This window comes from Parus major, chromosome 3 (assembly GCF_001522545.3).
Source record: "Parus major isolate Abel chromosome 3, Parus_major1.1, whole genome shotgun sequence".
Classification (NCBI taxonomy): domain Eukaryota; kingdom Metazoa; phylum Chordata; class Aves; order Passeriformes; family Paridae; genus Parus; species Parus major.
The window spans coordinates 79383996-79410966 of record NC_031770.1 but is presented as its reverse complement, the minus strand read 5'-3'; the positions used below and the strand labels follow the sequence as shown (position 1 = coordinate 79410966).

The 26971-nt window shown below is 35.8% G+C and overlaps 1 protein-coding gene across 2 annotated transcripts in view; it reads right to left on the bottom strand.

Moving 5' to 3' along the window:
- Window positions 1-26971, bottom strand: part of ME1 (malic enzyme 1) — a 153058-nt gene that overhangs the window by 94100 nt on the left and 31987 nt on the right. For both annotated transcript variants that reach the window (XM_015621539.3, XM_033512905.1), the window contains exons 2-3: window positions 18975-19108; window positions 11565-11714 (exon numbers count right to left, since the gene is read on the bottom strand). In XM_015621539.3, the coding sequence (XP_015477025.1) occupies window positions 11565-11714; window positions 18975-19108 (284 nt within the window). The remainder of the gene's footprint in view (window positions 1-11564; window positions 11715-18974; window positions 19109-26971) is intronic.

Here is a 26971-nt window from a genome sequence, read left to right as displayed (position 1 = left end):
TACTATGGTTTAAGCATCGAAGCTCATTTGCTCCAGAAGCTACTTAAATTCCTCTGACAGTTGCTCAGTAAATAACTTAATTACTTACACTCTAATGGGCACAAATAGAACTATTTTAAGACTGTGAATGAGAGAATGACCTACCAGAGCCAGACCCATTCACTTTTAAGACAAAAAATAACCTACTGTTGTAGCTATCATGTTTGTATTATTTTGCACTAATATTAACTGCCTAGAAAGCCATCAATAAACAACATCAACCATGTTATCTACTGGGAATCTTGAAATGCTAGTGATGTTTTTCTAACAAAAACCCCAACTTTTAAATGCTATTCAAACTGCGAAATACTCAAACAAGTGAGATTGCTGTCCTTCTACTTCAACAATTTCTGCTGCCTTGGCTCATTGCAACATGGAAAATTTCCCATATTTAGACAATGATGTCCTTTAAGGCCCATTATTTGACCTTTAAATCACCATAATTTGCTCTCAGTAACTTTTAACCAAGATAAAAGTGAAGACTTATTAAAAAATGCTTCTTCTTATGGCATATCCTACCCAACTTCCATTTCAATGAAAAAGTCACTTCTGAAATGAGACACTATCTTCCATTTGTAGAGCTGACTCTAACTGCTGTAAAATGAACACTCTGAAAAAGTACAAATGTCCATTTACCATTTTCACAATTTTAAAAATGTAAGCAACGTGATGAGAAGCACTATATCTGTACTTACTTTCTGTTAAATTTACAACATGAATCAATGTATGAGACAGACCAAATTTTTAGTACTATGTTCAATAACAGCAACTTTTAACATGGGGAGAAGACCTACAGGTCCAGCTCTATCTCAGACGGAGAAACTGAGAAGCAACATGATTACTCTAAGATTTATGTAATCTGATGTTAACAAAGTTCCAACATAACAGTTTTCTGAAATTTGCTCACAGAAAAACCCAGGATATGTATATTACCTATAAAAAGTTTTTTTAATTACACAGAATTGAATATATTTAAGAACAAAAAAATTACTTGAAGTTTTTATCATAAAATTTGAGAAAATGATTACAATAGATGGAACCCCAAGAAACATTTTGAGCATTAAACCTCTGCAATGTATCTGGCCACTGTGCTAAAAATTAACCTCATCCATCAGAGGCAAACAGTCATACTTTCCCTCCTTTTTACAAAAATTCAGTCATGACCCCATGTATAATTCTTCATTTTGTGAAGTCAGGATCAACATTTTGGGAAAAAACGCAGCTTGATCCCAGCTAACACAACCTAATATTGCTGGTCTTCACTACACAAATACACAAAATGAAGCACAGGGTAAGAAATGGACATACAGCAGAGCCAGCCCTATGGGGTGATGAAGAATTTAAATAGCATCATTTAGCAGTCAAAACAGAAGTGCTTCTGAAACGTCATTGGGGAGCTTCCAGCCTCTTCAAGGGAATCAAAGGCTCGAGTTCAGTGTCAAAAAGCACACAAGTTTTTCTGAGGACACTGCCTTGGGAAGTCTACATGCCATATTTTACATCATCTTTCAAAGATGACAGCTGTTTCACTGGAAGACTGAATGAACAAACCATTCATCAAGTGACTGACATTACAACAACCCTCAAGAAGAATCCCATTTCCATGCATGAATTGGAGCATCACTACATTCTACGCTAAGTGTCAAAGTAAAAGTAAAAAGAGGCACATTGCCTGCAGCAAACGGAAACAAGGCAAAATGGAAATATTTTTAAATACACTATTTTCTTGAGAATTACAAGTTCCCCATGCTCATATACTGCTTACTGATGAAAAAAAAAAAAACATTATTAATTGAACAGAAAGCAAACCATGTTCCATATTTTCACTGCCAGAGATAAATATCTACAAGTCATGTTTAAGAAGCTCCTTTTGGATGACAGGAAACTCTCAGACATACTGCTGCCTGAAACAGGCTGTATGAATAACCTACATACAGTGCAGCAAACCTGTACATTCATATGTGCTTAGAATAAATCTACAGAACACTAAGAGAAGTTAAAAGCAACCAAAAATACCCTCTGATACAACAAAGTTGTCATAATACTGTGAACTTTTGAAATGGAAATGTGCTGCTGTGTCTCTGTAAGCTACATTACAGCTCCATCTCAGGAACAGGAAGCTCTTCCTTTAGGTGGAAAATTGCACCAGAATCTCAAAAACAACAGTTAATTTCAGTATACTGGAGTACTAAAATGAAGTTGTGAGACTCCCTAAACTCCCTTCTTCCTTAAGACTAAGCAAAATTCATGTAAAAAGTAGTCACTTTGGGAATGAAGAAGCAAAAATGAGAACTGGCTTTTCACCATCTTTGTGCCAAAGGCATGCGCTCTCATTCAGCGCAAACTGAAGCTTTCTTTTATTTTTCTGGATTTCTCAGTAAATGTTTCCCTTATTTCTGCCAGTTGATTTAACCCTTCCATATCACTGTCTGTCTTCAGCTGGAAATCCTTGCTTTTCTTACGAAAACAACTTGCTTTGTTTGGTTTATGCACATTAATCTATTTCATCTATGGTCCCAGCAGGCCCTTACCCACCATTTTCTAAAAGATACTGGGTTTCTTGCATGTGGCTTAATTACCTAAAACTAATTAGCCAAAGAAGCAGAACTGACATTCAGTGCCACCACTTAAAGAGAAGTAGTCAGAATGTCAGATGTCTCACAAACCTTTCTCCACCCCGCTGCAAATTACATGATGTTGCTGCTACTCTACAATAGATTCAGTAACGTTATTATGACCTAGTCTTTTTATTTTATTATAATTAATACTGCTGACATTTTTTACTGAGCTGTGTCCATAAGAAAACAATTTTATGTGGCTGTAAAACTTTGCTAAAAGAGATGAAAGCTCCTTGAAAGAAATAGAAGGGTCCACTTCTATCCCAAAACTTTTTTCTTGTCTTTTTCAGAAGAGTCCTATGCATATGGCTCACCCAAATGCAGTATGTGAAAAGCTCCTGGACCAAAAGATCTAGCCATGAATATAGAGAAATACAAGATATCAACACGCAATCATCCCATTTGTTTTGCTCTTAAAGGCTGAAAATACTTATGGCTTGTCTTCACTTTTGATTTTTCATTTTAAGACTTGACTGTCTATTTAGAAAGCTTGTAGACAGAGACAGAAAACTATGATGTTAGAACAGCCAAGCTACTGCAGAGTTGCAGTGATTTTGCTAGGGTTTTTCTTTCCACTTTCAGACTTTACCAAATACAGTTACAGGAATTATTGTAGGTTTGTTGTTCTTTTTTTAAAGCTACAAAATATCTTGTATTAGAAATGCAACAATGGGACAATGTTGGACTGCTGAGTAATGAGAGTATTTTGAACAGAGAAGCTGCTGAATGTGTAAGCAGGGGATTTGGGTGATGCCAAAGGACGTGCAACAAATGTACAGAAAATGGGAGCTGGAGAAACTCCAGCGTAAGCACACCCCTAAAGGAAAACATCCTTTGGGCATGAGCTGGAATATAGACAGAATGAATTAATAAAGCAGTGTAACACTTCTAAATCACTGGCATCTCTTTTGTAGTATCAGATGATAACATCAGGAATTACTGGGGACATGGAAAACTCTTTGCATAGAAGGAGAGGATAGGATTCCTCTAAGATCTTAATATTAAAACAAAAACAAAAACCTGCACTAGATGTTTATCAGTCGACTATTACAGGCGTCTGCTACAAACTCATGTCAGCAATGCATAAATCCCTACTGCTGGTGATACCTAACTGTAAACACAGCAGCAACACCATTTATTTATTATGCCACTGATATCTGGAAGTAAGCACTTTCCCTTTCCACAGCATAGCCCTTTCCATAGGGAGAAAGATATCCCCGCGTTTTTCTTAGTACCTCCCAAGCAATGAGTTGCAAGGTGTTTGTTGTCTTTTTCAGTTGTCTGCTTGTTCATGTGGCACAAGTCACTGTCTGGGTTGTCCTAAATGAGCACTAGAATAGTACAGAATCCCAGTCCATGGAAATGGATACAATATGCAAACTACTGTCAAGAGCAAGCTACAGCTTCAGGGCTGTCCCCAAGACCACTCAAGACAGAAGGCAGGGAACTGTACTTATCATTCTTTACAAAAGAAAGGATGGAGTGACTTCATTTGCAGACACTACGCAGGATTTGATAGGCCTTGAAAAGGTGTTGAACTAAGGAAAGTTAAAGTTCTCCTATGGAAAGGAAATTTACTCTTAAAAGGTTTGCTTTGGGGGTCAAATGATATTAACAGTTAGGAAGGAAACTAAAAATCTGTCAGGTTTACAGAGGCTGTTTCATGAGGGGAAAATTTTAGTAGATAAATATTGCTTGTATAGAGTTAGACAGAGCTAAGTAGACCTCTCCTGTACTGTATGACCTGATTCTTTAGTGTTGCCAGTTGGAATCTTTTGCCAAGCAGAGGTGTGAAATCTAAATAAAAATCTCTGCCCTTAAAGTACATTTCATCAAGGAATATACTGCTTTGGGAAATCAAGGGGTTTATAACTAGAAGGCAGTATTTCAGGCTGGCAGAGAGTCAAAATCTCCCTAAAACTTCAGGAAAATAGGAAGACATTGAAGAGTAACATGGTTATATATTGATACAAGTCATAGTTATTGATATGAAATTGTAATGTAGCAAAATAATACCTCTATTTTAAAATGCAGATACATAGTTTATTTGTTGCAAAGGATATAGCCTACCTTTTATGTGGTATTGGCACTAGAAAGAAAAGATTAGTCAGAGTAACATTTCACTTTAGACCATGTACTTTTTGTCCAATCTTCTGCACGTAGATTCACTAGATGACTGTTTCAGTAAAGGAAACAAGAAGGTTCTAATAAATACTGAGTTACTAACTGTCACACAAACTGTCTTTCCCATTTAGTGAAAATCATCTGTATGAAACTTCTTTGTTTCAGAGGAGTGTCTCGGTAGGATATAATGAGAAGATAATCACATGCCAAAATCCACACAACTAAGTTCCCATCAGCTCAAAGTGCAGATGCTCTTGAAAAGATCAAGTCCCCCAAATTTGTGGAGAAAGGAAAACATTCAGTTCTAACCTCATACAACAGATAGTAGGAATTATTAAAAAACAACACTACAAGCCAAATGAGGAGAGAGATCCCCTGATAACTGGCAGAACTCTGTGAAGGAAGGGAATAAGGGAACAGAAAGACATAGCCACTATTTTAATTTTGGCCCTCTTGCTCAGAAACCACCAAAGATGCAAAAGAGCACTGAATCTTGCTAGCAGTCTTCCTTAGAAGACTGTTAAGAATGACCAAACATTGACTGCTGCCAAACATTTCGAGAGTCGTGTTTTGAGAAAGGATGGCCTCATTTCCTCCTGCTCACAGCCAAGATGTATTCCATCCAGAAAAAACAGAGCTATGCACCTACAAACTTAGGTCTGAAAGCCAGAAATTCCATGCTTGTGATGCGCTTTATCCTAAAGCTTTTATGAACATGATCAAAACTCCCTGAAATATTACCTGCACAAGAAATCATGTGTGAAGTTTATGAGAGCAGGAAGAGGCTAATAATAGATAAAGCTCCAACTCAGACAAGACTAAATGGAAGAACAATTCCAAGTGCTACTTCTGTAAATACCACCCCCTCCAAATATGGTAGGTTATACCTACAGTATGCCAGCACCAAGTACATACAAAAAACCCTGCCACAGAGAGGATGCTATATTTCATAATGCTAGGTCAGGACTACCTACTCTCAGTTTGCCACAGGCTGATCATTCATTATTTTATTCTGAGGTGAAAGTTTAATAAAAAGATAAAAATTCACACTGTACCTAAATGGTGAAACCTATTGCCAAAATATTATAAAAGCCATGAATTTAACAGTTCTAGAGAGACAAGATGATGACATGCATATAAATTGAAGAATATCATAACTTTTTCAAAAATCAAGACACAACTTCTTTTCCTTCAATAACTTCTTAAGTGAAAAATTGGCTTAATATTTGCAAAGCACTCTAAGACCAAAATGAGGCCCAATGACATCTTCTGTGTAAGATCCTCACACCTCCCCCTGAAGCAGCAGTACTATCTGCTAACAGACCAAGTTAAATATAACTTCAGCACAATCCAGACTAAAAGACAGTCCAGGAGACGACAGAAGGTCAATATTCTGCTAATTCTCCTTTTCCAGTTTCTCAGAGAAGGGCAAATGTTTTGCTGGGAAGATTCTATTAGCCTTACCTTGAAGCCACAGAATGCTAAGCTAAGTTTTAGCTTGATGAAAGTAATCATCAAGATTCTGGCAGATCAGAATCATGCCAGAAAGCAAAATTACTGGATGCCATCAACTCAGTGGCAAGGCTATACACAGGGGAAAGAAAAAAAGAAAGAAAAAGGTTGCCTGGAGTATGTCAACAGTTGTCATCTTCACAAAAGACAAAAGTGAAAAATTCCAAAATGGTTTGGTGAGAGGTTGCAACTGCTATCATCACCAGGTTTTAGAAGCCATAAAGAGAAAGACTGTCTAAAATTAAAAGAAATGCTACAGCTATACTAATTCTCTGTTGAAATATTACGAAACAACTTGCCAACAAAACCAGGTTTTTAATACACAACAGGTCCTTCTACAGAACAGAATTACAACAGTCTATTTTCAAAGATGCATTTTTTTTGTTATGCCTTTATTGCAAAACATGAAATTGGTTAAAAAGCCTCCACATTTCCTTTTCTCTACTTAGAGACTAAAATTCTACATGGTTTTCAGAGAAGAAAATATCAGGAAAAATAACTGTGAAACTAGAGCTTTCTTCTGTCTTTTAATATAATTTTATATTACACAATAATAATTTCTAACTAAATGAAGATATTAAGATAATTATGTAGAGCAACAATTTAATAAAGTCCCTAAACTGACATATGTATACATATACATGCTTTTGAGGGGATGAAAAAACATCTAGATGTGCTGGAAAAAGTCTAAGGGAGCTGTTATACTGGTGAAAAAGTTATGTGAAATAAATCCAGACATTCTAGTAGTCTCAATGAAGAAAACATCACACATCTGAAGGAGACACAGTCTCAAAAAACTTCCAGGAAGTGAACTTTCTTGGCTCACATGATCATGGAGTACTTTTGTCAAGTTTCTGGCCTCCAGTAAACCAAATCTGGATTCTGAAGAGACTTGGATGTAATAGACATCCATTTCAATTAAGAAAAATAATTCAAATAAAAGCCTCATTAAAAACCACAAAAAGATTATTTAATGTACCACAGAATCAACCTTGTACTGGAAAGTAGACTACAACTTCTGATGCCAAGGTCTAACATTTTGCATGTTCTGTCACAGGAAATACATATTTCCCCATTCTCTATTTCTTTTCTTTATTAAAAAGGGATGCTATCTTGCAGTTGGCAATCTTAGCATTTGTCAACAAAAAAAACAAACCATATTTGCAACATCTGCATTCAATACCATGCATCTGAATAACCATAAATCTGAATACAGAAAATAAATGTAAATAAGTTTATTCTTTTGGAGAAATATAAGGAAAGGACTAAGTCTTAGATTTGTATGTGCTGAGTCAGTCACGCACTTCAGTGAGGAGGATTCTGGTAAACAATTTCGAAGCCTTTGCCTCCTAGCAGACTGCATCAGACCCAATAGGGCTGCTTTAAAAATGGTTCCTAGTCAGCCTGACAGTCTGTGACTGCACTGGGACGTTATTTCAGAAAACTCTGCCATGCCTGTGTAGTTGCAATCATATTCTGATTGAAATGGCTTTTCCTTCTAGGAATGGCAATGTATAAACAGTCACCTAACATTTTAACAATGTCCAAAGTCTTCAGCACAGCAGTACTTGGCAAGTATACCTCCTTTTTCTGAATGCTGAGTTTACACAAGAATCTTAAACTCCTGGATGTTCTCTATATAATGCAAAAAGTTAGTTTTGTATTCTTAGAGGAAATTTCCATTGAGCTTTCCCATATTTATTCTTGTTGGATGAAAGAACTGTTGTATTTCAGAAATCTATTTACAGAAATAGATTCTTTCTTGGTAAGTAATCAAAAGCTGTCATACGTATGTACATGCCTTATGCAACTGAAGAATTTTTTTACTTTAGAAATTTAAATGATGGATAGAAACTCTGAACCAAGAAGTGACCTAGTACAGATTCTGAGAAAATGCTTTTAATGATAGCGTGAGCATTACAATAGAAGGAGAACCTCTTTATATTGCCCCCATAAATAAAGCTTCTATCTGTACAGGTCAAAATTCCTTCTCTGACCAACTCACTGAAGGATCCTTTCTTCCCTCATCCTCCTCAACAGTTAAGAAGACAACCAGAGAGACTGGTCTTCTAAATTATGTTTATGTTACAATGTGGTTTAGGTAGGTGCATGTTACACATCTGCTATCAGATCTGTACTGTTTACTTTTACAATACTACTCTTACCCATTAAACTGGTGGATTTAAAGCTAAATATTCAGAGTGAGTAATGCAATCTTCAGTTGAGTCTCAATATTAAAAACAAATGTCAGTTATACAGATGAGCTTCAAACCAGTGAATCAACTTAGTTTTCAGGCAGTTCTCTTGGTAAATGATGCTTAATCAGACAGTTAGCTGGTCAGCCATGAATGTTGATTCTAAAATTGCACATTATTGCTTCAGGATGAAAACTTTTTCTTGAGCCACAGAGTCCTTCTGTGACTGTAAACATATCCTGTGAGCCCATAAAGTCTTCTAAAAACATATAAGGGAATCACAGAAGATGATCTCATTTAATGATTCCACGAGAAACCTACTTTTTGGAGTCTAAATTAATTTTCTTATTCTTTGCCTCAAGAGATAACTTGTGAGACAGGCTCTTCAAGCTAATTTCACAGCACAAAGAAGTTTAACTGGATATTGAATATTGGAAAAAATCCTTATGGATGTAAACTAAATATGACACTGCCTTGCAAACTGCACTGGGACAAATATGATCTGCAGCAACTCAGTAATTATTAACTTACTGGCCTCCAAGTCTGTTTCTAATGGGATCTGTATTAAACTATGAAATAGCAAATGTTTTCTGAGCTGTGGGGAGAGGCAGTATTAAAAATATTCTGAAATAAAAAAATCATTTTGAAAGAAAAATAGTCACTTATCTGTAAAGACATACATATGAGTCAGCATAAAGCAGATACAGACAAGTCTCACAGATGAGAATAACTTTTTTTAAGGTATGATCAGATCATACCTTTTTCCCTGATTGCAACTTCTTGAAAATAAAATCAATCAAAATGGTAAGAGAATACAGCCCAGACTGAATCTTACCTCTTTTACTCCTTTTTGCCTTCTGAATATTAAATTTATGTTTATATTTTCTTCTCCATCCATCTCATGAAGGATGTTATTTATGACGTATGCTGGCATATATGTTAATTGAGTCTAGAATGCAATTTCAAACTAAACTATATTGGTTGCTTTGCATAGTTGGTTCTGGAATAATTTAGAAAAGGCTTTTCTGAGGAAAAAAACCCATATCTCTGTAACAGCACAGTGGAAGATTACATTGTAGATATTTTTCTTCAGTAGGAAAGAGTCTGTCAAAGATCACAGAACCACAGAATGATTTGGATTGCAAGGGACCTTAAAGATCATCTAATTCCAACCCTGCTGCAAAAGAGACATTGAGGTGCTGGAGCCTGTCCAGAGAAGGGCCAAAGAACTGAAGGGTATGGAGCACAAGTGGTGGGAGGAGTGGCTGGGGGAGCTGGGGTTGTTAAGCCCTGAGGAGACTCAGGGTGACCTTATTACTCCCTACAACTGCCTGAAAGGAGGTTGTAGCCAGGCAGGGGTTGGCCTCTTCTCACAGGCAGCTAACGATAAGAGGAAAATAAGGATATCCTTATAAGGATAAGAGGAAATAGTCTCAAGCTGTGCCAGGGAGTTACAGGTTAGACACCAGGAAGAACTTCACTGAAAAGGTGGTTAAGCATTGGAATGGGCTGTCCAGGGAGGGACTGAAGTTGCCATCCCTGGAAAAGTTCAAGAAATGACTGAATGTGGCATTTAGTGCTATGGTTTAGTTAACATGGTGGTATACTGTCAAAAGTTGTACTCAATGACCTTGGAGGTCTTTCAAAAACTTAACAATTCCACGTCTCTAATTAAACCAGGTGTTTTTCTCCACACATGCATCACTCTTCTAGGGAGAAAGGGAAAAGTATGTGCATGGGCAGAGGAGCTCCTTGTGAAATATTTTATATGGCAATGAATATCAAAATATGGGGTAATGACACCAGGGTAAGCAAAGACTTAATTTCCAGACACATTTAGCACTTCCTGGAAGGCAAATAAAATTACCATGGTGGTAAATACTGAGGTGGAAAAAGGAGATAACTTCTCTTAGCAAGGGAGGCACCTAAACGCCACAGATCATTAAACAGGTTTAAATAAGGATTCTTGAGGTATTTTTGAACTTTTTAATGTGCACAGAAGAGGGAATTCTTGTTTTCTGCAGTTGACCAGATGGTCCTGACTCATTCTGTCAGCCACAAGGCCAAAATGATTTTCACATTAAGAACAAAACCTTGAAGCTCTCTCTCAAATATCTCCTGTTGAAGAATTTGTAAGCAGTCATTTGTTCCCTTACATCTTGCAAGCTTCTTACTTTTGATCAATGCCTTCATTGTAAAAAATCTATTTCTGTTAACAGAGCTACGCACATGCAGCTCATTTATCTCTTTCTTTGCCAGAAAAATTCTGCAGAAGGCTCCAAAGTATTCCAGATTGCACGTGAAGTCAATGATATACACAATGTTCTCAAACAGCAACCACCATAAATCTCAAACACTGTGAGTTGATGTTCAAGAGGCAGAGTGAAACAGGACTGTCTATCCTTCTTTCATACCACTTTCTCATCATTCTATAAATATAGATATTGTATACAGAATATAAGCACTCCAGAAACCAACCTATGAAGCAAGAAATTATTAATCAGTGAAACAGGTACTTTGATGATTTTGGTAATTTTTAAGATATCAGTAGGTACATATGTAATGCATCCTTAGTTTGTATACATACTGTTTTTACACACACATATATATGTGTGTATGTATAAAATACAACATATTTATATCGTTTATATGAATTTATAACAATAATTAATAATTTATATATTTATAATATTTATATAGGCAAAAGTCTGTGCTTTTCAAGTTTCTAAGACAAATCTAAAACTAAAGTTCCATTCTTCTAGCTAGGATTCTAAAACAGTATAATAGTTACACTATACAGTATAATACAGTACATACACTATACAGTTTAATAGTTTTAATCAGTTAATTAGATTAAAATATATTTATGTTTTAATGCAATTCAACCAACCACTTGCCTTCTTACTGCAGATAAGAAATGCACAAATTATTGTTTAATGTACACCAAAGTGTAGCTTGAATTATCTCAATTATTGCAGTTTTGGCTTACATGCAGGTGTTAGAAAACCCCTGCAGAAATCTGCCAGGAGGAAAAAAAAGATACAATCACTTTAATTTGAAGTATAAACTTACATACCTTGGCCTCCGGAATGCTAAGCCATATTGTTGGCAAGCTAGTCCCACGGTGGGCGTATAAACAATAGGCATGAACCTTTCAATGTCAGAAGCCAGCACTTTATAGAAAAGCTTTTCATTTCGATCCTGGAGACTCATTAGCAGCATGTATCTGTGGAGAATTACATATAATTAGACAGAAATCAAGGGAACACAAAGTAGATTTAGAAATATACTGGTGTTTGGATAATTAAAATTATGTTTGTTCTATAATAGCCTCTCTTATTGAAAGTATTTAAATTATTCCTAGTCTTAACAGCACAAATGGTTCAGACACAAAGCATAACAAACTGGCTGAGACAAAGAACCTGAAACCATCACAAAGTTGTCAAGTGCTACATACTCAGGAAGCTAACCCCTCTCAGGTATAAAACATGTGCTGCAATTGAGGATTTGGTCTGTCAGAACCTTATCTGTGTACATCAATTGTTCCACTTGAAATGAGACCAGCATTAAATGTAACCTAAACAAGCTTACTCACTTGCCCAAAGAAAACAGAACTAAAAACATTAAGCTTTACATGCTCTTTTCTCAATAGATATTTATCTTAAATCCAGACCAATACTGCAAATAAATACTGAAAAACAAAGCTTCTGGAAACAAAGCATACACACATGGCCTTTCATCCGTTAAGTCTGTTTGATATGAAATCTGCACTGTTGTATCTCCTAATTAAAACCAATTTTGAGGAAGTTCAATATTTATTGAAAAAGAAAACCAATGAGGAAAAAAAGAATCTTATAAATAAGAGTGAAAAAAAAGTTTAGCTTGACCTACTTTTGACTGCCATCACTCTTACACTGAATAATTACAGTACTGTTTCAAGATACCAATCAGCAAGCCAAATTGCAGTCCTGAGCGTGACAAATGATATGAGTCTATGAGCGACTTCAAGTTATTCCAGTTCACATAACTCTGTCACTAAGTGTGAATACTTAAAATTTAGGAATTTAGTTGTCTTAAACCTTACCTGTCTATTCACTAGTTTTAGCAATGTTAAGTATTGCTGTAAAAATTAAGTAGTCTTCTATATTAATAAGCTTACACAAAATCGTTAACTTCAGTATACTATTTATGTAGGTTGGTTTGGTTTTTTTTAATTTGCAACCGATTACTAATTACTCACACTCAAAAAGTTAAATATGCCCATCATTTTATTACACAAGTGTTGAGTATGAGTATATGGAACGCAGTCATTCCAAAACCCTGGAGATTTGTGTACTTAAATATTATTCATGCAAGCTTTCTTTCTGCATACTTAAGCATCACATGCCCCAATGAAATCAAACTCATTCTTTAGGAAGACACAAATATGGTCAGGTAACCACCGGACAAAGAACAGCTTAGTAAATCTGAATGCATCCCATTCAAGCTTAGCTCACCTATCCCTGCATATCAGGGAAGTATTTCTTTTGGGATCTGTTATGTGAACCTTTAACGAGCACTATAAGCAAGGCAAGTGAAGCCAGTTTGGCAGTTGTTGACTGTAATGAGGTGACAGAAATGAGACAAAGCAATATCCCTGCCCTTGTGTCATGAAGGGTGTTTTAAACCCTAAACAGATAAAGATCTAGAAAACAAAAAGTTGCATTTGCTCTCTAAATACCATAACCATGAGGCAATCGGAACCACCTTCCATCACACACATTAGTTTTGCATGTTCTCCAAGGTTAAATTATATCCTGCCCTTGTAGTCCTCAGCGACAAATATATATACATACATACTAATCTGCTTTCATATTATTACATTTCCTTATAGCCTTTCATTTTCCCAGTATTTCATTATGACACAGCATATATTTCAATGTCCTTGAATTCTCAGAGCACTTTCTTTATTAACAACTTTCTCCTGAGGATGACTATCCCAACATTTATCTTGAAATACAAGTTCTTGCACATGTAGTTGTGAATAAACATGAAGACATTCCTTTTGTTTCCAGAGAACATTTAAACTGATGTTAGAGAATATCATGCTTATTTTTGGCTCCCACTCTATATGGACACTGCAAGCACCATGTGAGCCACAGCATCATCCCAAAGCAGTCCCCAGTATTTTATTTTTTTATCACTTTCTTTTAAAATGAGGTGCAGCTACTTAAAGAGTATGAAACACCTTTCTTATTAATCAGATCAAGCCTAGATTTTAAACAGGGAAAGAAATCTTTTTTACAGAAGAAATGAAAAGCTTAGTGAAAAAAAAAAATAATGCTTCCTCAGGGGCTTTAAATGACAAACCTGTTTGTTAAAACTCTCCACTTGGTTTTTACTGTCCTATAGCATCAAACTGGGGTTTTACTTTCTTATTTATATTTATCATTCCACTTTTATATTTATGATATACTAAAAAACTTGCAAAAGGAGTAATTGCATTCTACTTATATTTTTAAATATTACATACTTGATCATATCTACATCAGTATAAGAAATACTATTAAAAAGTAAAAAATATTTCTCAAGAAGTGCAATTTTTATCAGGAAGTTACTTTTTCAATGGCAGGTATATGTCTTCTTTCTCAGCATTGAAATTTGCTTAGTTAAGGGTATCAGATTTCTCAAAAATTCTTTCTAAATGAGAAAACCAAAAGTGCTTCATACTCAGTGTCGGGTTGTTTATAATACATTAGACAACAAGTATGCATCATTTAGTAATATCCAAGTATCTACACAACTAAAAGCATTAAGTGCTTTTCAGCATTGTATTAAAAAAATGTATTTAAAATTCAGTATTTAATGGAATATTTTACTGAAGCCCACACTTAATTGAAAGCATAATGAAAACAAGCAATAGGACAGTGAAAACAACCATTTGTGCTATAAAAAGGGAGAAAAATATTATCTGTCCTCAGACAAGGAGTCATGAATGAAGATTTCAGGGAAGAGTTTCAGAGGGAAAAAATCCAAGGTCTGGCAAGTCATACAGAGGAGACTGCCAAGCATTCAAATTTCAGTGTGTCACTCTGCCACCCCTTGCCCTTACTTCACCTAAGAATGTTTCATACTAGTCTGCTATTATGAAGGTAATTAAATACAGTAGCAACAAAAGGATATAAACCACATATCATGCAAAACCAAAAAGAAAACTGATAGAACTAGCAGACAGTAACTAATAATTTCTTAGGATAATTGGCCCAACTATCACTGGCATACACTCTACATGGCAAAATGGATACGTGTAAATAGAACAAATGCCACACTTTTTTGCTCTGATCTTAAAAAATATTAGAGTAAATAAAGAAAGTGAGAGGAAAGGCTATTATTTTTAACCTGTGTAAGACACTTAGCTCTATTTCTCTGCATCACCAGTATCTATTTAAGAATTATTTAAAGACAGGGAAACTTTAAGAAAAAAACAAAATAAGATGGCCTTCTCTGGAAAAGCGATTTGATGGCCTCTCTCCTAATGTTAACATACCCAGTGTAACATTTTGCAGTGTGACTTTTTGAAGAAAGAGAAGCTCAGGCAGAAGATGTCACCATGCCAGGAGCAACAATTTCAGTATCAATATAGAGCAAGAAGACAGACAATTAAGAACATACAGGGGAGAAAAAAAAATAAATTACTTGCAGAATCCAACACAGCTTTTCCAAATTAAGTTAGAGGAATAGAATTTTTTCCTCTTATTGGTGTCCCTTTTGCCAAGCCTACCATGCAATTGATTTGCTGCTGTTCCACATTCATTTTGTGTATGAACTTTTGGTATTTCAGAATACAATTTCATGCTACAGGTTTGCAAAGGCTTACAGCAGTGCCAAAACATGTCATGCCATGGTACTAGCTATCAACTTGGCTTCATGAATTTACACACACCCACTTTCCAAGCAAAACCAGGCCAATACTGCCAATGTAAGATGCTGTCACACACAGCATTTATGTTCCATCAGATTATAGCCTTCTGTTTAAGGTATTAACAATCAAGGTAATTTAATTTAAAATTAAAAATTAAAACTAAAAAATAAGGTAATTTCTGCAATATCTAAATGCCTGTACTTAAACCTTTATATCTGGATGCAAAACACACAGGTATACACCTACTGCCTAGCTGTAGAAGAAAAACAACAGCCTCCCTTCATCTCTTTTCAATCGCTGTTTCTATGGGAGCAAAGATTATGCCAGATGCATGCTGCAAGAAACATGGGGGTTTTCCTGGAATTAGGACATTTACAGTCGGTAGAAGACAATAACTGCATGCTCTTATACAAGACTGTCCCTGAGCACCTGCCTTTACATGGAGCACTTGAGATTTCAAGTTCCAGTTCAAAGCTTCTGACATTCTTCATGGGTGAAGAGATTCAAGGAGTAATTGTGGCAGAATCACATTCACTCTTTAAAATTCTTTGATACATGTATAAATATAGGAAACCAGAGGGGGACTGAGCTCACCACATGTAATGCACATGTTCTCCAAGCAGGCTCTTTATTGACATACTCCAATTAAATTGTCAGACACTTGACTTATAAACACACCTGCAAATCATATTTTGCACATGCAAATTTTTGCACACTCAGTTCAGAGAAGAATTTTATCTGCAAAGGAGCCCAAGATGTCAATGTTTACAGACTTAAAAAGAAGTATCTTCTTCATGCAAAGGTTACCAAGTCTTCCCATCAGTGGTCTTAAATGTACACCTATGCATGTAACTAAGTTTTATTTTGCTAAAAAATAGAGAAAACATCACAGCTATATAAAGCCCCAATAATACATGAGGAGAGTATTTTTTAATCAAAACACGCATGGCATGAATAGTCAGTTTAGATCTGCTAGGTGTTCAGACAGAGTATAAATAAGATTTCTTAAAGAAAAAATTCAGTTCAGGGGGTACTTGTGGATTTATATAATTTAATATTCCTAAGGGACAATCTGACTTAATTTACGCAATTTGCATTGATCCAAGATTATCCCTGAAAACTTGTTTCTTAAGTACTACGGACTTGTGTTATGAAAGCATACACTAGCTCAGGTTGGAAAGGGACCTCTGGAGATTGCCTAATCTGATCTCCTGCTCAAAGCAGAGTCAGCTAGAGCAGTCTGCCCAGACCCACGTTCAGTTACGTTTCAAACAGCTCCCATGGATGGAGACACCACAACAGAGTCTCCAGCATTACAAATGGGCCAAATGGGCCCATAGTATTTATTCACACTGTAAAGAAAGGAGAAGATTCAAATGCCTGGACCAAAAATTACAGCTGATAAAATAGCACAGACACACTTCACAGAATAAAACTGAGAAATAAACACAGCTATACACTTTTTTCCTGTGTTAATTACTATGGTCTTATTAGAAGTATTCTGACTAGTGGACACATTAGTGAGAAAAAACCCTAACTTGTAACAGTTTCAAGCTTTTTCTGTGAATGGAAGACTTGCTAGTTTTCTCAGTTGAACTGCATAGCTAAAACTGAATTAACAAGAATAAATCTGTACTGCAAAGCTGCACGGTACAATATAACCTTTATACTAAAGCAGGCATTATAATAACTGACTTTATAGTATAAAATGGCAAGCTACAGTCTAATGCCCCAGACACATGGGTGGAATAATTTAATGTTAGCATTTCTGTTTTACAGATGTCTGGTCACAGGAGCAGGAAACAAATTTCTTCCTTACTCAACTATGTATTTGGAAAAGAGAAAACGCCAAAGAAGACTCATAGGTGGGAAAGAAGGACATCAAGTTTTTGTTTAATTAAGTATTTACAGATCTTAAGGTCAACAGGGGTAGTTTTGGAAAAAAATTCTCTGAAGCAAATGGCTTCTGGAAAACCTTTTATTTACATTTATTTTTAACCATATGATATTTCTTTAAACTTTTGTATTATTTGTGTCTATAATACATAGATTAGATATGCTTAAAAAAAATTCCTTCCCCACCCACAAGACAGACAGATTTCTCTTTCCTTTTTTTTTTAATATAAAGATAGCTGCAAAGTATTCCCACAATACTTGGAGACAGTAATTTCTATTTCATTATTCCCACTGCAATCAAAACTTCAGCATTCAGTGTTTTATTGCAGTTCAAAAGGCACATCATTCAAAGTTTTAATACTCCGTCATTTAAAACTGATAGAATTAATTCTTTATTCCTTTCCTGAAGAAATTTTTCATTTTGGCAAAAAGCTGCTTGAATATCCACAATTTTTCCTTAAAAAAAATAAAGACTTTATTTTAAGAAATAATTAAGAACTACAGTATTTTAAGAAATTCTGCTAATCTCCTGGTGACTGTTGAATCACTAGACCTGTGACATTCTATCTGTGACATTTTGAGAAGCAGGAGTGATTTTATGCTATGACCTGAAGAAAGAGCAGAATTTTTTCCTAGTTAAAAAACACACACAACAATGGGGTAAAGACCTTTTTTCTTCTGGTTATTAAGTTATAGGTGAAGAGAAATTCCAGCAATCCAAGCTGAAACAAACAGTTGGAACTGCCTCAAATGTCCTGAAACACATGAAACAAGGAGATGTATCATGAAGGGACTAGCTCATGGCAGAGTTAAGGAGGAGATGGAGCCAGAAGGACAGAGAAAGTTTTCTCCTATGATAGTATCAATGGTTGAATCAGAGAGCTTAATTAAATTTTAAACTTTGCTACATGCAAGAACTCAGACTCATAGTAGCCTGGGAAGCTACTACTCTGTGATAGTAACTGATAATGGCCTTCCTGAGAGCACTGGAGAACAGTTAACCTACAAAAGACAACACAATTGCAAGCTCTTCACTTGCAAGGAAGGCTGGCCTCATCCTATTCTGACTCCTTAAGAAACCAAGGTTGTGGCAACTTTAAATTATAAAAAAGCCTTGTCACCAACAGATGGGCATCATATTACATACTGATGGAAAGACATCCCACAACAGAGAAGAGTGTGGCAAAGGAGGAAGACATGAAGAGTATTTTGTTCTAGAGCCTACTAAATACAGTTATTTAAGGAAAAAAATTTACTATTCATAAATATTTAAAGCCCTTCCCAGATTTTTTTCCTTAAAAATACCCAACCACAGCAACACAATGTTACATATTAGTTGCATTAGTTACATTTTACAAATTTATTATGTTTTGATGGACATGTAACTATATGCATGTTAAGTCATTACTGACTTTTAGTTTCACATGAATTCATTTGCTTCCAGTGACCTTTGTATCAAAGAAAATTCATGTGAACAGCTCTGGAAGATTGCAATTTTAAAGTAGGAGTTGATTATTTAAAGAAAGCTTCCAGCAAAAATATGTATTTAGCTTAAGGATTCCCAATAATCAACAACCACAGAAAAACTACTGAAAAAGTATTCAGAAATTTCATCTGTACTACCATACCAAAAAAAAAAAGTGACTCGGGAATTGGTGAGTAGGACAAAGTTTCATAGCCATACTTTACCTGTCTAGGTCACATGTCAGCCTTTCAAAATTCTTTAGAATTGTATAAACCTGAGCATCTTGACCAAGAAAGCAAGGTGGCAATAATCCATGAATATTCAATTGTTGCCTCTCCTCCAAGGTAAAAGCCATACCCTGAAAAACAAAAATAAAAATAAAAAACACATATAGATATATACAAGAGATAATTAATTTAAGAAAACTTCTGCAGTTTATCATAGCCTGGGTAAAATCAGCATCATAAAATCTATTTAAAATTAAACAGAACTTAGAATTGTGCAATTATTTTGGGAAAAGGTTTTATTGAGCCATAAGAAGACAGGCCTGTACAGACAAAATCCATCCCAGCACAGAACAAGTTAACGCCTCCTGACACCACAAGAGCACCACCTGCAAAACTGCTAAGTTACAACTGAAGAAGAAAGTAGCCATATATTCACTCCACTCATTTTTCTGCTTTCTAATGAGGTCGATCTGTCTAAACCATCTTCAGAAATTACCCAAGCTATTCTAAGAAAGATGGTGCCTTTACAGCTGTGCGTTTAGCACACCAGCATCACACACTCTGGCTGCTGTAGTTTTAGTCTGCTGTGGTAGCTACAGCCAGGCAGGACTGACAGACGGGATGAGACCTTCGACAGCTTTAGGGGATAAGAAGAAAAGTCAGAGGAGTTTCTTCTAGATAGGAAATGCATTCATTTGTTTCACACTACAGCCCCTGGCCGCCAGCTCCACTGACAGGTTGCAGGTCTCCTTGAGCACCATTCCACCTACACTTGTTCTGCTCCACAGCCAATCCTGGCTGATCTGCTCGTGTCTTTGAGGCCTCTCCTAGGTTAACACTAGAACTGTCTGTATCTCTGCAATATGCTTATGTAGCATAAACATAATCTAAAGCTCATGCAGTAGAGGTTAGGTAGCATGCATTACTCTACCAAGAAGATATCTGTGTGTGTATACGCATATAAAGAAGCTATTGGACAGCTGCCCAATATTCAATATCAATGATACAACCACATAAAAAAATACTGTTTCCTATACAAAAAAAATACTTGAGAAAACACCTTGAGATCCAACAAAGAGAAAAACTAGTAATATAGTGTTTCTGCATTAATTCTTACATGAAAAATAAGTACTACTGAGGTATTTTTACTACGACTTCTATAAGCAGACTGTTAAAATGTCTTTGTTTATGTGACCATTAGAATTAGCTGGGTCAACAAATGACAGGAAAAAAACAGGGAAAACAAGAGCATAAATACAAAAGGCTTCCTTCAGTCTACATTTTTACTACTCTTGTCTTCTCAAGAGAACAAATTCTTTTGCACAAGGTCCTTCCTTATTGCCTTTCACAAAACACTTGGTGGGTGATACAATGTGATAAATTCATGCAGTTAGTTTGGTTACTTAGACAGGTTTTTCTTTTTTGTTTCTGTTTTTGTTGGTTTTTTCCTCAGAAATAGTCAACTCATAGGGCTTATTCTTACAGAACAAAAACATATTAAAATATATTCCAGTATCTTGACAGTCTACATTTCTTACACCATTTTTAATCTAAATTTTGAAGTGGTTATGACACTGTGACTTAAAAAAAAGTAGGAAAAAAGCCCTAAAGCGACACCATCTGCTCTACAACGTCGTTAATCAAGTTGTTACCTTAAGTGAAATGACGACTCAAAAAAAAAGTAGTACCTTATGATGAACACTTTACAAAACATCAAAAATTTCCAAAATGTGCTTCTCCTTCCCTAGACAGGAAATGAAGGGAAATCAAGTTTAATAAAGATCAGTAGCTGTTTTGCTGAAGTTCTCCACGCATGTGAGATTTCAGAGATTCCCAAATGCATACACAAAGGCAATATTTTTTTTCCTCTAATGAACTTTCTGCGACCAGGTATGTCATGAATGTCTTCAGCTGCTACCCCATCTTGAAAAACCACGGAAGAAGGAAGAGTCAACACATCTCACAAGTTTATTCAATGTTGATCCCTCTTATCTCCACTAGACTTTTTTGAGCTTAAAAAACCCATATGTGATCATGCACTCTTCAGAATCAGTTCCAAGTGACTGGACTTCAGGGAGCTGCATAGTTTTAATGGATCTTCTAGCACTGGCAGTAAAGTGACAATCCAGTTATTCTCTGCAATTCTCCTTTTCTCTGTTTCCATTAGTCAAACGGAATGAAAAAATTCTCTGAATGTCTGTGTTTGGCTTTACATTAGGGATAAAATATGTATGATAATTACTATAATAGGGTTTCCCCTCTTACTGGAAAATATATTTTATTTTAAAACAAACACCATGTGTTACATCTTGCCAAACGCCTTTTTTAGAAAGTACTTCATCTTGGAATAACCTATTTTCCATGTATTAGAAGAGCTTTATAGTAAGTGTTAATTTCTTTAGTTCATTACTACAAAAACACAGCACCCACCTACACCCCCTAGGATTTATATGGTTAGAAAATCCTTGACTTGAATATCCCTCTTTGGCACAGATATTATGAATTTTTCAAATTTCTAAGATGAAACTTTAATTCTTTTCTTCTTCTCAGTCCCATATTTGCTCAGAAGAATTATCACTAAAATGTATCACCTGATAATTTAATAAGAGAATGCCATTTTATGAAATGTGTATCCTATTCCATCTGCTTATAATAGGGAAGACTTCAACTACTTAGGATTTATGGTGTATGTCTACATTTCTTGCACTAGCTTCAGATTTTCTTTACTACATAAAAATTCTTATTTTTTCCTGTTAGAAGTGTTGTTTCCCAGCCATCCAGCAGAGAGGGCTCTAGGTCCAGCTTGGTTTACACACTCCTTTCCCTTCCAGAGAGGCCTATTTTATGCACACCTGGATGGGACAGACTTCCATCATCGAGCATCCAAGCTATTATAAACTATGTAGATACTACTATTCTGTAGCTTGTATACTAATAAGTTTTTAAAAAAGAACAACAGAATGGCAATCTCAAAGCAGCATAAGGACAAGAGACCTCAACCATAAATATTAACCTCTGCCTAATTAGTTTTGATTTATTCACTCCTTTATGCATCATCTACATCATAGAGATGAAAAGTACAGTTACTATCAATCCTCTCCGTTAAGAGCTTGCAATTCTTCAAGAGCTGTGTTTCATATGTTTCATTATGTGCCCTAGTTTGCTTTTGGAAAACCCATGTTCTTCAGCCACCTCATTAACTTCCTTTCTCACAGACTTTTTGGTCAAATTTTTGGGTTGTTTGTTTTTAACTGCTCCTTAGGCATAAATATCCTTTCCGACTCTCAGTTGTACACAAAAAAACGGAGTTTTCAAAACATTGAATTCATTACAAATACATATAATTCTGAATTTATCTCTCCATTTGTAATGTTGTGAAGATTTGTAATTGTAAATAATTTTGTAATTGTAAATGTATTATTGCACATCATTCAGTACTCTTTCATAATATCTATCAGCTTATCAACTCCACTCTTAACTAGTTACTTGTCCTCTGTTCATAGCCTCTAATCCCCCAAATCCCCTCATCTACAATGTTGTTCTAGTGCAGTTACACATATAACAATACCCTTCTTCAGTTGCAGTACTGAAAAACCACGTAACAGAATCAACAGCACAGCATCATCTTGTATCAGACAGCTTTTTGCACTGGCTTTCAATCAAATTTTCAAGCAGTGCTTGAAAAGACAGAGGGCACATTCAAAATACTTCAAGACCTGTCTCAGCCTCTACTCACAGTCAACAGAGACAAATTTTCTCTCTTAATACAAACTAGATTGCATTGACATAGCTTTTCTTCAGACAGAATATCTGAAGCTCACATAATTTCCAGGTTAATATAAATGTCTCTAGTAAAAGAGTGTACTAAAGCAATGTGTGCATTCTGTCCACACATTAACAAGATCTGGCTTCACTAAAGGTTGCCAGTATTCATTAGAGGGATTCTTCTCCAATTTCTCCCAAGACCTAGCCATCTTTTGTTGTAATAGATCAAAACTTTCATTTTTAAAAAACTCCAACTCATTCAGAAGAATAGCTCACTTGCTCCTGTTGACCTCACCAGGTCAACATACAAAAGCATTAGCCTAACAGCACGTAGAAGGAGGCTGGCTTAGAAGAGGAAACCATGTCCACATCCAAGGTCCTCTACCTCACTGACTCCTTCATCAGCCTCTGTAAGCAGACAACCAAGGCTCTTAAGATTTCAGGGGTTCAGGAGACAACCACCAACAGCAGTACTCAAGCTCAAGTACTCACATGTATATTTGAGCCTACTGGATCTGTGAAGGGGGAAGAAAGAAATGAGTAGGAAGGTAGAAAGATGTAGCAAAAATGTATATCTAGAAGTATTATTTATTCTATGAGAAAATAAATCTCTGAATTGCTAGTCTAACATACAGCTAGAGGAAAATTACAGTCTCTAGAGTATTTTGGGGGCAGGCAAGCAGGTTCATCACTATCTCAGAGTCCATCAAAAAGTGAAAAAACTCTTTTAAAAAACTCATTTTCTATACCTTAATCATAAAAGTATAGTTAACAAATTTCAACAATATTGTGTAAAAAGCACATAAATCTGAGGAACTCATATGTTCAACATCTGCTGCCATGACTGGAAAGAGAGCTGGCACCTCACCACTCCTCAGAGCAAGCTCCTACCACAGCAGTTGGTATCCCTGAGCAGAGGCCAGGGAATGCTTTGCCGTACAGAGCTCTGAGAAAACCCCACAGCTGTCTGCAATACTTGTCTGCTCAAGATCTGAATCAATTTTTTGACCAGATGGACTACAGAACCCCACAATTCCATTCTTAAAAACTGCATTCTTAAAAACAAACAAAAAAAGGACACTCAAACAAGATGAATGCTTCTGGCTGAATGACCAAAAGCATTCTCCAATTACTAAGGAAGAGGTTTTTTTCCCAATACATCCCAAATGAAAAATCAGTGGCATCACTACTAGTTGCCAGTTACACATCATCCCACGCTGCTCACACCACTTCATGGACAAGATTGTCTCCAGGAGAAATTCAACTGCAGAACTGGATGCAGTCCTTAGGAAACAATGATCTTTGGTATGCATGACTGTTTGCAGGCAATTCTTTTTCTGGTCAAGCTTTTGCCTTCAGCAATTTTAGCTTTTCATACTATGTTAGTATTGTTAGGGAGGAATCCAAGTCAAAATTATTTTCTTTTAAGGAAAACTCCTTTGGCTAAGGAAACAAAAAAATGTATGTATATAGTTCTGGTAGGTATGAGCTACATGCAAACAGTTTCAGCCACCGCATGTCATAAACCCCTTTAAGATTATTAAAAAAAATCTAACCAAATAAACACACCAAATACACAACTCTGCACAATTTTACGCATTCAAAGAATTTTTTATAAAATCTCTATAAAAATACAGAACATATGGGTTTTCGAGCTACATTTAAGAGTTTAATGATCTGCAAATCCCTTTGAGCTATTCTATATAATTTGTGTTTTTTAAAAAAGTCACCTTACGAAAAGGCAAAAAGGAAGTTTTACAAGCATTTCATTTTTATTCTCCAAACATGACTTCAGAGAAACCAGATAAATACTTCCAATACTCCATGTCCAACACTCATTTCATGGCAGAATACACCAGGAAATACTTCAAATAACTAATCTGAGCACAAACTCCATAGTGAATTCATTCTGCTGAAAACAAACATGGTTCGTGACAAGAAATTGGTGTTGGAGCAGTACATAAGGCCAAAGATGTTCCTTCTGTTTTCTCTACCCATATTTTTCATGACTGCCAAAAAATTTTACAAGCAAAGGCAGCTAATGCAGCTATTTGGGTGAAAATCTCTTCTGCAACCAGTGCTTTAGGCCACAACAGTTGATGCCTTAAGTTTTAGCTTTCATTATTTTCCAGATTCTGTACTGCATTAATATATAACTCTGAACTTCATATAAAGTGTTAGAAAGTTCTCTTCAGTTTAGTTAGACAAAACAATCCTTTCCCAGCATGAGAACCAAGGACACTGTTGCAGCTTCAGGCCCAAAAAGTATACATAGCAAATTGAGGAGAGCAACCTGGGAGGATGTGACTTCATAACCTGAAGCTGTAATTGGACAATTAACCCCAATATGTAAATGGATTAAAACATAAAATTGTGAAAACTCGTGACCCATTGTCCATCTTGGGTGTAGCCTTGGCTGGGCTCTTGTGCTGCCCAAGGTGTAACTTTGGAAGGCCTCTTTATTTCCTTTAATATCCCTACTTTCCTAAAAATCCCTACTTTATTCCTTTAACACTGTCTAGCCTCTGTTCCAGGTAGCCTCTCAAGGCACCATAGTCACAGTAACTACCCCAGTAGGAAAGGGATTATTTTTTTTTTAATGGTGCAAATTCAGACACAGTTTCATGTTAAGGTGGTTTCTTTTGGACCTGATGAAAAAAAATATTTCTGCAACATGTCAATTTGCATTAACTTAGAGATTTACATATCTTCTTAAGAATATTTTCTGTGAAGTCTACATATAAAAGAAGGGTTTATATAGCTGAATCTAGTCTCAATTAAAAAAAAAAACCTGGGTTATTAAAATTTTGGAGAAAAAAAAGAAATCCTTTCAAATGGTGTTTATGAAGGCTAGGCAGAAAGATGACAAATACAAATTGTTAAGAAGAAAAAATATGTTCAACAGCAGAAAGTTACCACAGTTCAAAGATGAAAAGCATAGAGTTAAGAAATGAAAACTGAATATGAAAATACAACTTTTCTGTTTCAACCCTCTGACAACACATACAGATGACAACTTTACTTTCAGAAGCAAAGAACATTGATAACCATTTATAATAAACACATTATTTAAAGTATTACTAGACATCACACAATGACTTTTCTACTTGCCATGACCTATCATCTACCAAAAAAGCTATTTTTCCCCAAAGCTATGCTCAGATTCTCTACTGAGCACAGGGAATAGCATTCCATGAGGCATACTTGTTAGCTCTGGATTATGCATCTCAGATTAAGATTTAAAAATCAGTATACTAACTAGTGATTAACAGTCCATTAGGTTCTCTGGCAGAGAAACTAACACAAAGATCTTGTATAGGTCTTGGCAGACAGCTGAGATTGCTGAATTAGCAATGAATACTGCTGATTAAGTGCCCTCACTGGAGTTTGAAAAGCCAGACACAGAGAAGCATCTACCCTGGTAAAGACAAGGAAGGAGAAAACCAGTGAAGGACTGGTGAAGTGTAAACAGCAGAACCCAACTGAGATACAGCACTTTGATAAACCCTCATGCACAGGCAACCATCACAACTTGTGAGACTGAGGCATGCTCAAGGTACATTTAAAAAAATATACAAAAGGTGATGGGCACAGCTCTGAACATACAAAAAAGAAGAAACCGTACAAGTTTCAGCTAGAAAATCCCAAAAGGCACAGGTTTTGCTGTATGCACTTTTCTTTAAACACAGCTTTTTAACAAGCACTTTAAGTTGAAAAACTATATTGTGACATTTGGCATTTATATTTCAAAGCTGTTTGTCTAGAGTTGTAGATCTGCTGCAGTGTGTTGAACACACAACTTTTTTTCCCAGAAACATCAAGTGACCTGAAGCCCACTCCTAGCTCAATTCTAAGTCCACAGGATTTTCAAAAGCAAACATGAAAAGTCAAGTCAACAGGGGAAACTAAAACAAAAGTCAAAAACAGCTTCCAACAAATAAAGCCCAGATAAATACAGTAGCTAATACACACACCCATGGACTTATGATTCAAAACAAACGTAGATGGCCAGAAGGAGACCAGACTTCTCTTGGCAAATTCATTATGAGAATGTGTGGGCAGCTTGGCAGCCATGCAGGGAGCTGGTACAGTAATTGCACACAAGCATGATTCAGACCAGCACCTTAGAAATGACACATCACAGCTAAGGTAAACAATTATCTGAAAGTAAGCAAGCAAACCAATTTGAAAAAAATATTTCTATATATGTTTTATTATACACATACAGA